The sequence below is a fragment of the Nematostella vectensis genome, chromosome 8 (assembly GCF_932526225.1).
Source record: "Nematostella vectensis chromosome 8, jaNemVect1.1, whole genome shotgun sequence".
NCBI lineage: Eukaryota > Metazoa > Cnidaria > Anthozoa > Actiniaria > Edwardsiidae > Nematostella > Nematostella vectensis.
The window spans coordinates 9,193,641-9,212,166 of record NC_064041.1 but is presented as its reverse complement, the minus strand read 5'-3'; the positions used below and the strand labels follow the sequence as shown (position 1 = coordinate 9,212,166).

The 18,526-nt window shown below is 41.6% G+C and overlaps 1 protein-coding gene across 1 annotated transcript; it reads left to right on the top strand.

The window, feature by feature from the left end:
* The first annotated feature begins 255 nt into the window (after positions 1-255).
* LOC125570304 (fibrillin-1-like) lies at positions 256-5,880 on the top strand. Its single transcript, XM_048731849.1, has 7 exons — positions 256-389; positions 1,508-1,755; positions 3,064-3,181; positions 3,253-3,375; positions 4,723-4,845; positions 5,526-5,651; positions 5,867-5,880. Exons 1-7 carry the CDS (start codon positions 329-331, stop codon positions 5,878-5,880), a joined length of 813 nt encoding a protein of 270 aa, XP_048587806.1. The 5' UTR covers positions 256-328.
* Positions 5,881-18,526: the final 12,646 nt, after the last annotated feature.

Below are 18,526 nucleotides of genomic sequence, written 5' to 3'. Positions count from 1 at the left end.
TTAGAATAAGCGATTAATTATTGATAAAAGCGTTATAAACAATTATTGTTGAGCAAAACAATAATATTGAGGTCAGGAAGAAGCTATCACAGATAAAGTCTAAGAAGAAGTGATATGACTTTACCAATCTATTATCATACAAAATATAACCCTTTTGCGCCATTTTGTGATTGCATTGAACTGTCTGTGTACAACCCCTCTTTGTACAACTGATTAATTATTGATAACAGCCACATATGCAATTATTGTTTAGCGACACAAGTTTGCTTAGTGTATCAATATTGAAGTCAGGGTTAAGCTATCACAGATAAGTCGAAGAAGAAATGATATGACTTTACCAATATCGATTCTCCTTCTTGGTCTCGTGGCAAGAATGTGCCACACTCAAGGTAACCACACCAAACCTTTTCTAGACGAAAAACAAGGAAACGAATCCTTTAGAAAATGACCAAATTATCGATAATTAGATAAGGACTATATTAAATGGTGACTATAGGCTTTTCAATTTAAAGTGGACGTTCTGCCCTGAACGTCTTGCTTTTTAAATTCCCAGAGGGCACTGGGTGGTTTATTATCGAATACACCACTAGGGAAACAAAGCAACGCGTAAAGGAACTTTTATGAAAATTTTTTGCCAATGGAACACGAAAATCTGAAACTTTTAATCACTTTTTTGATAAATACTGCGAAAAAAAGTAGTTTTTCTAAAACATTTTACCAAAGAACTGTTATTTATTTATCCGTATTTTTTATTAAGACCGAAAAGTCATACAAACCAAAAAATCGAAGATCAAGTATTTTGATCAATTCCACATTTTTCAATTGCATATAATGCTTTCTTCTTTTCAATATTTCGGGGGCTTGAGAAATCACTTTTTTTCGGCAGCATAAAATTGCCTATGTTATTGGCTTGAAGTTCTTTGCAATTGCAACATTTATGAGATTCACTCAGCTACGTGAATACAAATAATTAATGTGACTCTTTCCAAGTCGAATGAAAGAAAGAAAATAAAGCACCCGAAAGACATGGCGTTTGGCCAAATTTCTTTTTTTGTCTCGTCGTAAGAGATAGATGGTTTATTTCAAAATCTCTTAGTTTCCAGTTTTTTTAGCCAAGTGGTTTGGAGCCCTTCAAAAGTCTCAGATGATATAAGCTAGTAGTATGTAAATTTGTCCCTACATTAACAACAATACCAGCGGCGTAGCCAGGATTTTTAACAGGAGGGTGTCCAAAAGGCCCTTTCAAGGCATTTTCTTCTGTAATTTAAATAATGTCTCATACATTTACAGTGGCTACGACCCATCTTTTAACATTTGAACCATGGAGATCAAAGCACTTAGAGAGTCTTACGCTTATTTTGTTATGCTTAAGACTCTTAATGAGAAGGCTTATTGAAGAATTTGGCTTTTAAAGGGATGTAGGGAGGCACTTTTAGGAAGAGCCTTACAGTAGATATCACGCGAGAAATGGTTTGCGCTTTTACTCACTTTGCCAATCCTTTTTCAGACCCCTGCCGCAACATGCATTTCCCTTCTCCAGTAGAGGACTACGCCCTCTTTAACCACACCCTTCAGAATATAACTGATATATCAGTGTGGAACTGCCAAGTAAAGTGCTATGTGAACCAAGCATGTCGTGCTGTGAACTATAAGAAAGGCGCGAATCTCGGGAGCTGTGAACTGCTGTCTGCCAAAGCTGGATCCTTCCCTATAGATCTGCTAAAGTTCCCAGGAATCGACTACTACGGCCCCAATGTATGTCCAAACAACCTCATACGCGCTTGATGTAAAGTGGTTGTTACAGAAACTTATAAGCTCTGGAATGTTTACCGTAATTTTCTGGGGGAGCGAAGCATTTACCCATTTAAGCAAAGTATTTAATTGGCCCTTTGATACAAATCCATTTGAGGCAAAAGCTGGCACTAGATAAGCAATGCCTTAATTTTTTAACCCTTTAACTACAACTTCATTTTAACCTTATCCAGACTTTGGGGGGGATGGGAGGGGGGGGGCTCTTTAAGCCCCCCTTCCCCCCCTCCGGGAAAATTGCTATAACTTCTGAACTATGGCAGCTGAGTAGCTTGAACTTGGCGACTTTTCCTAAAAACTATCTGCGGACGTTTTTTGATGCCATTGACATGCTTAGGAGACGCTCCATGTTACCATGGCAACCTTTTATTCACACAGTTTTTCAAAAACTAAAAAGTAGTGAATTTTTCATATTTTGGTCCTGTTTCTCACATTTAAATGCCTCTTTTGATTTCCAAATTTAAATAAGTGACAAGTTTCACAACAGCGCTAAAATGTTTTTACTTCGGATATCTGGGGGGAGGGGTGGATAAATTTAGCACTTTCAAAGCTGTTGTAAAAAATGTCACAAGATTTACAAGATGACACTTTAAAAGCTAATGTTGTGCATCTATCATTACTATGAGCAGTAATACATGCATGCAAATCGTTTTTTATTTCGCAAAAATCATAAGGATCCAAGATGGCGGACCCGGAAATTCTTACCAAAAAATGACAACAAATGTTTTCATGGCTTTTTTGCATTTTAAAACCGTTAAAAGGTTGATTTTGACATATCTGAATGATGCAAAATGATTTCAAACCGATATTTTATAATTTAGGCAAAATTTGAAAGAATATCTAAACACCGATTTGTTACCTCATTTTTACGTCATAATTGATTCGACCACACCCAAAATAAGGCGTTGCGATTCCTTGCACGGTGGCGATTATTGTCTGTAAGTTTGATGGTCATAGCCTAAGCAGTTCACGAAAAACGGAGGGGGCCCTGTTAGCCCCCCCCCCCCCCTAGTTACAGACAGCTCAAAATAGCCCAGTCTGAATAGGGTAGGCGCTTCATTGCAAACCGTCCTAATAAAGGCACAGTTTACGATCTGCTTAAATTTGATTAATTGATTATCTGTATATTAAAACGCCCCACCGTTGACGCTGCATCTATGCTAAGTCTACGAAGTTTATTCTGGAGTCACCACATTTATACGATAGCTAGGCTAAGGCTAGTAGAAATGCTGTGGGTTTTTTTCTTTTTCTTAGGAGGTTTGCGTTCCAAATCCTTGTCCCTCGGCCAACATGACCTGCGTTGAGTTAAAGGGGAATCCAAGATACAGATGTGAGTGTCCACAGGGATACATCGGTTCCGCATGTGAAACAGGTAAAAGCCTTATTCAGAGATTATAGAATATATAGAACATCATTAAAGCTATTTTTGTGCTTCTTTCGTAGATGTTGATGAGTGTTATCCTGGACATTACAATTGTCACCAGGACGCTACTTGTGCAAACACAATTGGCTCTTTCGCATGCACATGTAAACCTGGATATACAGGAAACGGAGTAAGCTGCGAAGGTAATGAACCACCAACCGATATTAGTAATAATAATACTGTTCATTCGCAAAATGTAATTTAAGTAAAGAACGCTAAAAGTTTCAACTGTTCAACGCGAAGTGCAACAAAATATTTAACGCCAAAGGTATTACGCATGATGTAATAAGTTAATCTATTGACTAAAAGCTAAAAGTAAACTAGTTTACTTTTCTTTCAGTCAAAAGAATATTTTAGTTTTGTCACATTTAGCGTTTAAGGTTGTTGCCTTTCGTGTATGATTACATTTTGCGTTGAAAAGTTATTACATTTTGTGTTAGAAGTACATTTTCCCTGAAAGTTATAACATTTCGCGTATAGATTACATTTTAAAGTGAAATTCATTACACTTTGTTTTAAGATTACATTTTGCGTGAAAATTTTTACATTTTGCGTTAAGATTACAGTTTGAAGAAAAACACGTAAAATCTACTACCTAGAAACGAAAAACAAAAAGGCAAACAAACCACATACAAGAGCAGTGTATATTCCACCATTAAACTTGTGTTTGATATTATCATAGGTTACTTCAGTTATATATAAGAATGAGACTGTCGTTGGTATTTTTGCTGTAAATCTTGACGTTTGGTGATAAAACTTGTAGTTTATAATGAAAGCGTAAACAGCGAATTCGGCTTTCTCTTCTACTTCCCCGCAACAAAATCACTGCAAGTAGACAAAAATAGCTTTGAAAACACATAAAAACATAGTACCTACCGAAGAGAGCACCGCTATATTTTATCATTCCCAAGTTTTCGTATTTTGAGCAGGATTTGTGCCGTTTTTATTAAACAATCAAAACTCGTAGTTTTCTATTTCTATGCTTCTCGACGACAAGATTTTCACCAAAAACAAGACGAGTTTCCTTCATGTTATGTGACCGTGTTTTATTTCCCAAGTCACAGGAAAACCCCTATAAAAATATTTATTTTAGATAAATTCCGGCAGGACTCACTGACCTCATCCGACATGTTCTACAATTTGTGGGTTGCACTTCGCTGGCTTCTATTTGCTGATTACTGATTGGATATTCGTGCGCGCGTTGGATCTTTGAATTACTATAGCATGTTCGAAACTCATACATTAAGTACAGTTTCAGACGATATAGGTTTGATCGACAGACTCCACCAATTATCACTTGCGATTATAAGATATTGATAAACTTATTACCCATATATTACTGCAAGAACTGCTCCTGCTAGAAGCGCGATGCGGAGCTTCATAGGTATAGCGAAATTTCATAGTTCGAAATATTCTTGACTTTGTGCTTGTGCTTGACTGATTGCGCTATGGGTAACACAATCATAATTTAGCTTGTGTTTCTTTCTTAGATATTGATGAATGCTCTTCTGGAAGCAACAATTGTCACCAGGACGCTTCTTGTGCAAACACCATTGGGTCCTTCGCATGCACATGTAAACCTGGGTATACAGGAGACGGAATAAACTGTGCAGGTAACGAAAACCATCAACCGATATCAGCATTGACATTGTTACTTTGCAAAATGTAATTTAAGTAAGGAACGCTAAAATTTACAACTTTTCAACGCGAATTGCAACAAAATATTCAAAGCCAAAGGTATTACTCATAATGTAAGAACTTTATCTATTGACTAAAAGCTAAAAGTTGATTTCGCTTTAAGATTACATTTTGCGTTGACAGTTATTACATTTCGCGTTAAGATTACATTTTGCGCGAAAGTTATTGCCTTTTGCGGTGTAATAGCATTTCTATAGCATGTTCGTAGCTCATATATTGAGTTCGGTTTAAGACGAAATCTCCAACAATTAACCCAGGCGATTATGAAATATTGGTAAAGTTATTTCCCAGTATCTATATCATCGAGCTCAATAACTGCTTCTTCTTAAATGGCTAATTTAGACAGCACAATTTAGTTGTATGCAACACCTCTACAACACGACTCGTAGAGTGTAAATCAACCTAACTCCGCTGCGACGCTCGACTACGGAAGTCGTAGTGTGTAATTCAGGGCTAAGACATGTCGTAGACAGGTTGTCTACGACTAAATCGTCCTGTCTAAATCCGCCTTTAGAGAAGCAAGCGCGGTGAGGAGCTTCATAAAAATAGAGATTGCGCTATGGGTAACACAATCGAGCTTGTTGTTCTTACTTAGATATTGATGAATGCTCTTCTGGAAGCAACAATTGTCACCGGGACCGCGCTACATGTGCAGACACCATTGGCTCTTTCGCATGCACATGTAAACCTGGGTATACAGGAGACGGTGTAAACTGTGCAGGTAAAGAAAACCATCAATCGTTATCAGCATTGACATTGTTAATTCGCAAAATGTAATTTAATTCAAAATATCGCTAAGTGTAACAACTGTCACATTTTTTCAATTACAAATAAAATTAAAATTTTATTACATCTTGCTGTGTAACAGCATTGCTCTAGCATGTTCGAAGCTGATACATTAATTTCATTTTAAGACAAAATAAAATTTATTGACAGACTCCAACACTTAACACGAGCGATTATCAAATATTGGTAAAATTATTACAGTATTTTTATCACCGACTGCAATAACTGCTTCTTTTAGAAGGGAAAGCTCATAGGTATAAAGAAATTTCATAGTTCCCAATATTCATGACTGTGTACTTGTGCTTGACAGATTGCGCTATGGGTATGGAATCGGGCGCTATAAGTGACTCTGCAATCACTGCATCGAGCTATTGGAATACACTACCGCCTAAACATGGCCGCCTTAATCGCGCAAGCGTCTGGGCGTCAGCAACTCAGAACCCTGGAGAGTACCTCCAAATCGACCTGGGGCGTGTGACAACAGTCACCAAGGTGGCCACTCAAGGAAACCCGAATTGGCCTGATAGGTGGACGAAGAGCTACAAGATTGGCTACAGCACCGATCTATCCACCTGGAAAGTGTACCGCGAGGGAGAACAAGAAAAGGTACGAGTCGGGGGCTGATCTAGCTTTTTGCTAAGGGAAAAGTAAAGACACCATCATATACTTACGTATTGTAACCCCCCCCCCCCCCCCCCCCCACGGGGGGCGTACTCAACCTAGGTTTGGGTATGGGGGTGCTGCTGGGGTTTTTAAAACCTTACCCTGTTTAAGACAAAAATTCTAAAAAAACATTCCCGTGTTTAGGACAACACCCTTGATTTTAGGACCCTGTTTAGGACAAAAAAACGGACAAACTTAATTGATTTATAACTTCTTTATTGAGTAAAAACACATACTTAAGACACGTTTCTTCAAGCCTAAAACTCCAATTACTAAGTCTAGGCCTTATGCGTAAAAGGTAACCTAGGTGGGGTATATGTTTCAAGAGCTCCGGTACAATTAAATTTTGACTTTGACCTCCCAGCTTGTGATTCTGTGAAGGGAACTTGAGACACACGTGACGCGCAACAATATCCCTTCAGGACAATGCTTTTTCGCGGCAGTCTTTTATCGCAAAATCGATCGCAGAACCAAGCACCCAGTTTGCACGTGACAGCAAGCAAAGTAATAAAATCGGTAACCTGTTTAGGACAGCCTTGCTTTAAATTATGTACCCTGTTCAGGTCAGAGAGGCCTGAAAGATATACCCTGTTTAGGACAGAGAGGCCTGAATTATATACCCTGTTCAGGACAGAGAGGTCAAAAACCATACCCTGTCCAGCGGGGTACGTCTATTTTAGATTTTATTTAGACATCTATCATATTCCGCTAGATTCACTTATCTTGGAAATCAAATTTCTATTTTTCATGCAAGTTATATGGAAGCAATACTTTTATATTAAAAAAAATCTCGAAATCTGCCCGATATTTTTTTTAAATTCACAGTAACACCTAACAATACTCCAGCTTGAAGCACCCGAATTGTTGGCTTTAAACTGACCTGTCAAACTTCGCGATTGATGAATCTTTATTTTTTGCCAAAATTTTCGTCGCAATCTTTGAAAAAAAAATGCACTCTTGCCTACAAAGATCCATCCCCGAATTTACGCCCCCTGCTAAGTCCACACCCTAAGGCAACTGTGTGAGAGGGAAGAGGACCAGCGTTACACAAGAATAAATTCCAGATAGATATTTTCAAGGGCACAAAACGGACCTGTTCCTCAAAATATTTGTTCCGCCGCCCGCAAATTTGTGGAGTCGAACTAGTCGTGCTTGGAACTTTCAACTCTATGATAGTCAACTCTAAGACACATTTCACAGTATCTCGTGCCCATTGTACAATAAGAGTCGAGCACTTGCCTTGCAAATTAAACAACTAAGGGATGTGTTGGGTTTGGTTTTGACTGATGTTTTGTTCTCTATTCCAGGTCTTTCCCGGAAACACAAACAGGAACACTGTTGTCTACGGAGTGTTGGCACAGCCCATTGTTGCACGTGGTATCCGGATCATCGCGGTTACTTTTGAATGGCGGCCTGCTTTGAGGGTGGAGGTCTACGAATGCATGTGAACATCCCCTCTTCCCCCCCACGGGAAAGGGTCGTAGCAGGGGTTGGGGTACTGGGGGCATGTCTTCCCCCCCTTCTATATTTTCAAAAATTACAAGGAAATGACCAATAGAGGCGTGGCTGAGCCCCCCCCCCCGCCCCCCCTCAGTATTTAGAGTCGTGCTACGGCCCTTCTATCGAAATGCTTGTTAAAACTTCATAAGGAGAGTGCTGGGGATAGATGACGGGAATAACTACAACACGGATAATAAGCCATTTTCATCGGTGACTATGAAAATATTGAGAGTCGCTTTAATGGCCATGATCAGGGAGTAGGATGAAAGCTTCTTATAAACATGCACAGAAATTTATTTATTAAATGGCGGGATTAAAATACCCTTATTTTCTTTGTCATTTTTTTTGTAGAGTTAAGATTGATTAATTTAATTAATTGAGGTATCTGCAAATTGTATTTATTCGCTAGATGTACTACCTTAAAACTTTGTCGCCCTTTAACACCGCATGATGTGATAAATTAAGCCAAATATGTAATCTTGACGCAAAATCTAATGAATTTCAATGCAAAATGTAGTCTTGGAGCGAACTTGGGGCAAATGTTTAACGCGAAATATTATAACGCAAAGGGTAATAACTTTATCTTATATGAAGATTGACGCACTACCTAAAATCAAAGATAGAATACATTCAATATCTGAGCCATACACTTATTTCAATCAAAGTTGTCAGTGCAAATGACGTACGGCACACCGTGACGTTAGAATGTCACGAAAGTTCGATTGATATTTTAAGTCACGTGATCAGTTTACACGCTTGTAGTTGAAACTCGTTTAGTCATTGCCGACTCTTGTATTTATTGCAGGAATAAAAATAATAAAGAAATATAATCACAAAAGTTATTCAAATTTTTCTACATTCAGCAGACGACTCCCGTGGTATTTTTAATAGCAGAATATTTTCAAATAGGTGTATATAGATTTGTTTTCGTTTTTGTTGTTGAAAATGTCAAATATTGTCTAAGGCACTGACTCCCTCGTAGAGAGCCATGGACACACTAGACCCCTATATTGAATATCAGGGGGTTCATGGTCAGAATTGTCAGAAAACAGATGAGGTCAGGGAATTTTAAGAGGACCGCAATTGATTCAGGAATACTGAAAATATGCTTATATGCTTTTAGTGCTCTTAGTTTTTAAAGTTAGCTTCGACCACACCAATGTACTATCTCTTAGGGTTAAGAATTGCTATTGATTATAATCTCTATTAGGAATAACACGAAGACGATGAAAACGCAAATAAAAGTAATCCCAAAATTTACAAGAAACCAATGTTTATTACATTATGCGGCAAACAACAAGATGTAAATGCCAAAGCGCGTGGGTAGGGTGAGTAAAAATGCTCATGCGCCGTGAAGGGGTGGTGGTTACTTAAAATTGCCAGATTCGGAATCGACATGGCGCGCGGGTAATACCAAAGTGTCCCTTTTTTATCTTATGCTCTCTTGTTGACATATGATGTTTCGTTTAGGAGATAAGAATATAGGTATGACATCGGGATAATTTTGCTTAAAGTGACGTCACCGATGACGTCACGCATCACGTGACCATATCTTTGCACCTTCCTTGACATATACATGACACCTACCAAGTTTGGTTGTTATACAATATTTCTTTCACGAGATATAATTGTTTATTTATATTTTGATGACGTCAGCATATCTGGCTTCTAGTGACGTCATTGATGAGGTCACAATCACGTGACAATATTTGAACACCCCCTTGACACCAACATGACACCTACCGAGTTTCATATCAATATTTGGGTTACCTTAAAACCTGCTCGGTCAATCTTTTAGAGGCCTGGGTCTAAGGACTTTATAGGATTAGTAAGAAAATTATTTCACCAAGAAAGCAAGTTTTGCTTAATAATTATTTCCGGGAGTCTCAAATTGACAGGAATCAGTATTTTTCACCATGTTTTCTGGAGATCGGGGAGCGGGAAAACTTAAGCTCTTCTAAATATGGGCATCTATGTTAATATAAGACAATACATACGAAGGACACTCCGTGGGGAATATGTTTGATATGGGTTGTGAAACAATGTCTCTCTTAAGAGATATGAATGATTTTGCTTTTAAACACGTTTTTGCTTTAAGTGACGTCATCGATGACGTCACACAACACGTGATCATATTGTCGCACCACCCTTGACACCAACATGACACCTACCAAGTTTGGTTGCAATACGATGTTTCCTTCGTGAAATATAAATATTTTTTTTATTTTGATGACGTCGTCATATTTTGCTTCTAGTGACCTCATCGATGACGTCACAAGGCAGGTGACCACAGTTTTGCACCTCCCTTGACAAATACATGACACCTGCCAAGTTTTGTTGTCATACGATGCTTTTTGGGGACGGACGGACGGACATCGCGTCACCAAAACTCGAGTCGATGGGTTACCAATATTTGTTACCACATTTTTCGTATATACCACTTTTTCTTAGGGAAGGGGCTCCGCTCACGCGGCGCTTCGCTAAAAAATAACTTGCTCTCATCTGCAAACGCTGATCCGGCTTTCACGCGCAATGGTTTTAGCAACTGGAAGCACGCAATGGACGCGAAAAAGGGATTTCGTAAACATTAGACCTCCCATTCTCACCTCGAGGCGGTTGAACGTTTCGTTTCAGCCCCTACGACACCCCTTGGCGATGTTGGCGAGTTATGAGATCGAATGTGAGATATTTGGCTCCCCAGGCCTTGCCTTTGCGGGATGAATGGAACACAGACACAGCAAGCGAGGAAAACTCGATTTTCTACCAACAGCCAAAATTGCGATCCCAAGAAAATCAGTGGCTGGAAAGGAAAGACGACAAGTACACTGCTCCAGTAATACAGAACGAGATCCTCCAAGCCTTGGAACTTGGCAAGCTACGAGATATATGACAAAATATCCAAGATGCTGTTTTCTACACCATCATGGCCGATGAAACAGCAGATATCTCAGGCAAGGAACAGCTAGTTATTTGTATCCGTTGGGTAGATGACAATTTTATAGTGCACGAATACTTCATAGGGATGTATCCCCTAGAGAAAACGACGGCAGATGTTGTTGGGGTGCTAAAGGGTGTGCTGGCTACCATGCACCTCAACATACAAAACGCACGAGGGCAGTGTTATGGTGATGCTGTGACCATGTCTGGACAAAGAACAGGGGTGGCTACCCAGATAAAAGCTTTAAATGGCAAGTGTTTGTACACTCATTGCTGTGGCCACGCATTGAATTTGGCGGTCGGCGATGCTGCAAAATCTGTAAAATGCATCAAAGACTCACTTGAGACAGTCGAAAGATCGGAGCGATGGTGCTTTCGATCTTTTCTGGTCTTGCCTACTACAACGAAAAAATGCAGAATTTTCGAGTATCGAGGACCCAACCCTTCCCAGACAGAGACGAGTACCAGCAAGGCAAAAGATTGGTAGACAAGGAACCAACTATTACCCAGCTTCCGCAAAGGACCACTACAGGCAGATATATTTTTCCACCATTGACGTGGCCACAGAATGCATAACCTCGAGGTTCAATGAGACTGATTTTCAAATCTATGTGAATATCCAAGAGGTACTTTTAAAATATGTGAAAAGAGGAAGCTATGGCGAGGAGCTAGCTCAAGTGGTGTCAATGTATGGTGACTCAGATGTTTACTCGTATAAACTGGAGAGTCAGCTTTCCCTCATGCCGCAAACTACAGAGTCGATGGAATTTGACAAATCTAGATTTGATATTCATAATCTGCTAACACTCCTAGAAAATGTCGGTGAAGAGCGGAAGTTCTTGTTATCTGATATCTGCACACTTGGAAAGATTATACTTGTTATGCCGGCAACGAATGCCGTGAGCGAGCGATCATTTTCGGCACTCAAAAGAATCACGACCTATCTCCGTTAGTAGTAGGATTTTGGCGCAGCTGGCGCAACTTTTTGATCTCCCCAAATTTCATTCCAAAAGTGGCGCAAAAGTCTCCGCGCACCTCCGCCAAGCCTCGCGACCTGCGCATGCGCGAGTTTGCCAGAGATCTCTTGCACGACCAAGCCCACCTGTCAATCACTTTGTCAAAAACCTGTCAATCACTTTGTCAAGAACCTGTCAATCACTTTGTAAAAAACCTGTCAATCACTTTGTCACGTGATAGCCAAGCCCACCTGTCAATCACTTTGTCACGTGATAGCCAAGCCCACCTGTCAATCACTTTGTCAAGAACCTGTCAATCACTTTGTAAAAAACCTGTCAATCACTTTGTCACGTGATAGCCAAGCCCACCTGTCAATCACTTTGTCACGTGATAGCCAAGCCCACCTGTCAATCACTTTGTCACGTGTCGCATCTAGGGGGAGCTCGAGGGGGCTAGCCTCTCAGCTTCACATCTAAAAAAGCTTTTGAAAAGTGGTTTAAAGACATGGCTGGTTTGATAGAAATGGAGAACCTGAAGGTGAAAGATCTGAAAGCCCTCGCCAAGGAGCGGGGTATCCCAAGATATTACTGGATGCGGAGAGACGAGCTCGTCGGGGCGCTGACCAGCACTTCACCACCACCACCACCCCGACGGGTTCCTTTACCCAAACTTGTCAAAGGGCTGCCACGACCACCCCGCATTACCCCGTCCAACACGTCGGAGAGTATTCTCGACGGCCCGATACCTGAGATTAATGTCCCTATTCTAAAACCCTCCCAACCCCCACGGAGTTCCCGCGTCCAATCACTCAAGCATTTTGCAAACAGGGCGGCCAACTTGATCAAGAGCGAGTTAGACAAGTTTGCGGATTGGATACTATCTTATGTCCCTGAGCCCATCAAAAAGACCGTCAAAGAGGCTGCAGATAAACGGGTCGAACGTCTGAAGGAGAGGATTAAGCGTCTACACGAGGAGGTGGAAGATCGCTTCACACCCAAGGAACAACAGACGGCGTTGAAGGGGTATCTTAAAACCCACGGAATAGCCGGGCAGAGAGGTTACGACCCCAAGACATTCATCGCCAGAATCAAACCGAAAGTCTTAGAGCTCATCAGTCAACAAAAAAAGCCTATCAAAGTGAAGTTTATCTTTACTTGCGGGTTTATAAAAGAGGATCCGGCTACAGCTCAGATCGAAGAAGAACTGGGATATTTTCATACAGAAAAGCCCGAGATTGTGACAGAGTCGACTGATCTCTCTGATTTGTTCGATACGATGACAAATTATTTACTCGGATTAGTTGAGCTGTTCCAGAAGCAAGGCTCCGGATGGCAGTTTGACCAAGTGGAATACTTTGACATCAACATAGACCCCTTTGAACCGCTTTCTGGGTCTTCCTATTTTCCGCTGCCGCCGAAACTAGCGTCTAAGAAGGCGATCATCAATGTTAAGAACGAGAATGATCACGAATGTTTCAAGTGGGCAGTAACCTCTGCTGTGTATCCTAGGGAGAAAGATCCTCAAAGGTTCAGTAGACAAATGATAGAGGACTCTGAGAAATTCGACTGGTCAGGGATAGAGTTCCCCGTCTCACTAAAACAGATTGACAAGTTCGAGAAACAGAACCAGTATACGGTTAATGTGTTTGGATACGAAACCAAAATATATCCATTGAGAATCAGTGAGAAGGATCCAGATAATGCAATCAACTTACTTCTCATCTCGGATGATGAGACGAATCATTACTGCTGGATAAAGAATATGATGAGATTAGTATCTACTCAAATTGATGAGTTTCATCATACTCGTTTTTTATGCTGTAGATGTCTGAACTCGTTTCGGTGCAAACAATCATTAGAAAAACATTCTGAATGCTGCGGCAATCATGAAGCGGTTGGAATAGAGATGCCTAAGATAGATAAGGATGGAAATCTACCCCACATTAAATTCAAAAACTACAACAGAAAAATGCGCGTCCCCTTTGTTGTCTATGCCGACTTTGAGAGCTTCACAGAGAATATAGACACTTGCTCCCCAGATGGGAGTAAAAGCTTCACTAAGCAATACCAGAAACACAAACCGTCTGGTTTCTGCTATCTCATCAAGTGTTTCGACGGAGATATATCCCCACCCGAGCTTGTACGGTACACAGCTGAATCTCCAGACGAAGATATCCCACAGCTTTTCGTAGAGTCTTTGGAGTCAGACATTAAGAAAATTTACGATAAGTTCAGGTTCCCTAAGAAGGTGAAAATGACTCCGAAGGACAAAATCGCCTATAACGACGCCACTCACTGCCACATCTGTGAGGGTGAATTAGGGGGAGACAAGGTTTTGGACCATTGCCACCTCACCGGAAAGTACAGAGGTGCTGCTCACAACGCATGCAACTTAGATCACAAAATTCCAAAGTTCTTTCCTGTTATCTTTCACAATCTGTCTGGGTACGACAGCCATCTATTTATCAAGAACCTTGGTACATCGGAAGGTAAAATAAACTGTATACCTAATAACGAGGAAAAGTATATTTCTTTCACAAAACAGATTGTAGTCGACAGTTTCACGAACAAGGAGGGCAACAAGATTGATGTTAAACGTGATATCAGATTTATCGACAGTTTCAGGTTTATGTCGGCCAGTCTCGACAGTCTAGTGGGTAATATGTCAAGGGAGTGCTTCAAAAACCTGGCGGAGTACTATGAGGGGGAGGAGCTCCAGCTGTTGTTGAGGAAGGGTGTTTTCCCTTACGACTGGTTCGACGGCTTTAGCAAGCTCGACGCAACACAGCTCCCACAGAGAGAGGCATTCCACTCCAAACTCAACGACACCGACATATCGGAGGAGGATCACCTGCACGCGCGGAGAGTGTGGGAGGTCTTTGGGATGGGGACCATGAGGGATTACCACAATCTGTACCTAGAGTCGGATGTGTTGCTTTTAGCTGACGTTTTCGAGAACTTTAGGGACGTTTGTCTCAAGAATTACGGTCTGGACCCCGCTTGGTACTACACAGCGCCAGGGTTGGCTTGGGATGCAGCGTTGAAGACCACCAAGGTGAGGCTAGAGCTTCTGACGGACTACGACATGTTGCTCATGATTGAGAAGGGCATCCGTGGGGGTGTCTCCATGATAAGCAACAGACATGGGGAGGCAAATAACCCTTACATGAAGGAGTATGACCCTGACCTACCCACAAAATATATCACCTACCTTGATGCTAACAATTTGTATGGCTGGGCGATGAGCAACCCTTTACCGACTCACGGTTTCAGGTGGATGGGTGACCAAGAGCTGTCAGGTTGGAGAGACCGCCCATGCATTCTGGAGGTTGACTTGGAGTACCCTCACCACCTACATGACTTACACAACGATTACCCACTAGCCCCGGAATCTATCGGGCTAGGCAATGTGGACAAGTTGGTCCCCAACCTTAACGACAAGACAAAGTACGTTATCCACCATGAGACTCTGAGACTTTATGTGAGTTTTGGGCTAAAAGTCACTAAGATTCACAGGGGTGTCACTTTTGAGGAGTCTGCTTGGCTGGAGCCCTACATTGACTTGAACACCGATCTGAGAGCCAAGGCGACAAACGATTTTGAGAAAGATTTTTTCAAGTTAATGAACAACTCCGTCTTTGGTAAGACTATGGAGAACATTAGGAACAGGGTGGACATTCGGTTGGTGACGGACGAGAAGCAGGCTAAGAAGCTCATATCAAAGCCGAACTATCAACATCGCACCATCTTTTGCGAGAATCTAGCCGCCATCCACATGAAGAAGACAAAGCTGATCTTCAACAAGCCTGTCTACTTGGGCATGTCCATTCTGGACCTGAGTAAGACGCTCATGTACGATTTCCACTACAACTTCGTCAAGCCCAAGTACGGTGAGGATGCAAAGCTCTTATTCACTGATACTGACAGCCTGATGTATGAGATCGAGACGAAAGACTTTTACGAGGACATCAGCGGGGATGTGAGGTCCATGTTCGACACCAGCAACTTTCCGAAGGGTCACCCATCTGGTATTGAGGTGGGTGTGAACAAGAAAGTCATCGGAATGTTTAAAGATGAGGCTGGGGGCCAGCAAATCACAGAATTTGTAGGACTGAGGGCCAAACTTTACTCGTACAAGATGGATGAAGGTAAAGAAGAAAAGAAATGCAAGGGCGTCAAGAGAGCAGTCGTCAAGAAGAGCATCGGTTTCGATGACTACAAGGATTGCTTATTTGGTAAGAAACCTCAGATGAGACTTATGAATGTCATCAGAAGTCATAAGCATGATGTTTACACTGAAACGGTGAACAAGGTCGCTCTATCTCATGAGGATGATAAACGGGTCATCTGTGATGATGGTATTCACACCTTCGCTCACGGTCATTTCAGAACGCTATTAGGTGGTGGCTCAGTATCTTCAGGGACGACTTGAAGTTCTTCCCTAACGAACGACCTCCTTGGAGCACCTTCGGAGAGGTAATACAACACAGGCTGCCCAACCGAAACAACACTGCGTGATAGATCAAACACTTTCAAACTCCAAATGGGGTCTGTGGCTCGTCTGCGTTCACCTCCTTCCTCTTCTCCAGGAGCTAATAGATATCTAACTCTAACCCCCGGTGGTAGTCTAACTTCATCAAGTCCAACAGGCCGCTTATACGTTGGAGGATCAATATCAACCTCTTTCAAACCAATAGATTTTGCAGGCTCTTTGCCAGTGATTCTTATGGGTTGACTATTCAGAGTTTTCAAAACATCTGGCAATCGTTTCACCCAAACTCTAGATCGATCATCACTAATCATTTCTTGAGCATACTGATGAGAAAACAACCTCTCCGCCAGTGTTCTATTGGCGCGTTCGACAAAAGCCTGTGCGCGATGGTTCCCAGCCTCGCTTCGCTGGATGGTGACACCCTTCTTTTTCATAATCTTCGTTACCTCTCCCCTAAATTCTGTCCCCGGATCGACAATCACCGTATGAGGCCATTTAAGTTTTCTGGAGTATATCTTTTCAAACCCTTTAGCAATTCCACTCGAATCCTTGGTAGTCAGTGCTTCTGCATCTTTATATCTCGAGGCAATATCAATCACAACCAACGCGTAACGGTAGGTTTTTCTGCCTACGTTATCGTGGGGCATAAACAACAGATCGGCTTGGTGAATCTGATTAGGTTTATTCACAGTCCAATGCGGTCTGGGGACATACTTTGGAGCTGGGAGATAGATCTGCCACAACGCCTGTTTTTCAAGCCACCTCTTAGCCTCGGCTTCACTGACTTTAGCGACACTAGCTAACTTAGAAATGGCTGAATACCCTTTCCAGTATCCATCGGTGGAATAGTATATTTTTGATAACCTGCTTTCGTTACTCATTTAAAGATTATCTCTCTTTTCTTAAAATAAAAGATGGCACAAGCGATATCAGAAAAAATTAACCCAAACAGGATCCCACGGGAACCCTTCGGCCTGAAAGCGGAATCGTCGCTGAATCGGATTACATTCAATCCCTCATCGGCAAGTCCTGGAGAAACCCTCTATATAAATATTCCAAAACTTGCTGAAAATGTAGTGATTGTTCCAGGTAGTGTATCCTTACTATTTGACTTAAACGTCACAGGACACGCGAATAGTACTCTCGTCAACAACGTTGGCCGGAACCTAGTGTCAAGGCTCAAGATTCTTTTCGGTGGAGAAACACTACAGGATACTCAAAGATACGATCTCTTCCAAACCTATCACGACTTATACTTACAAGCTGAAGATCGTGAGGATAGAATAAAACAAGGTATCTCCTCTGAAAACATGAGGAAGCTCAGGACAAATGCAGGTGACAAAGCGACATCAGATGCTAAGGAAGTAGCTCTTGCAGCAGTTCACAACACCAAGTACTGCATTCCACTCGACCATCCTATTCTCGGCGAGCATGGGGTCTTTTATCCAAAGGCGTTACCTCATCCGCTAATCTTTGAAATTACTCTAGCCCCAGTTTCCGACGTCGTTGTTTATGCTGACACGGTCAAGACTCCAACGTACACAATCACAAACCTCGAGTTGGAATATGCTTGCATCTCGAGTGAATACTTGGCTAGTGAGGCGTTGTCGGCTTATCAGGTTGGTAGAGGATTCTTTTACGAGAACGTCATTCTCCACAAAACGTTCACCATCTCCAAACCTAATGATGGTGTCATAAACGAGCACATTAATCTGCCGAGGAGGTCAATGACAGGGATATTGTGCCTGTTCACAGAGAGCTACACCGGAGGAGCAAGGGATTCCGAAAAGTTTGTCAATCCAAGCATCACATCGATCAACATTAATGTGGATGGCATGCCAAACCGTCTCTACTCCAAGGGGATGACACCGCCGGACCTCTGGGAGTCGGTAAAGAAACGTTTCGGTAGAGAGGGTGTTAAGCAAAAGGATTTTTACGCTAATAACAAATTTGCTCTGTGGGTCGACTTGAGGGCACACCCGGATAACAGCATTCACGGAGGAGGTCTGGTCTTGAACAACACGCGGGACGGAGTAAAACTCGAGATGAAACGAAAAGTTGGAGGAACGGGAAACATCACCTGCTACATGTTTGTAGTAGCCGACGCGTTGATGGAGGTTATGAACTCGGATTTGAGAGCAATCATGTATTAAAAAAGACTTGTGTGATAATACAAAAAAGAATGGAAGAATTACGGGAGAAAGTTCCTTTTCATTGTATTATCACAGGACCTACTAATTGTGGGAAGACAAAGTACCTCAC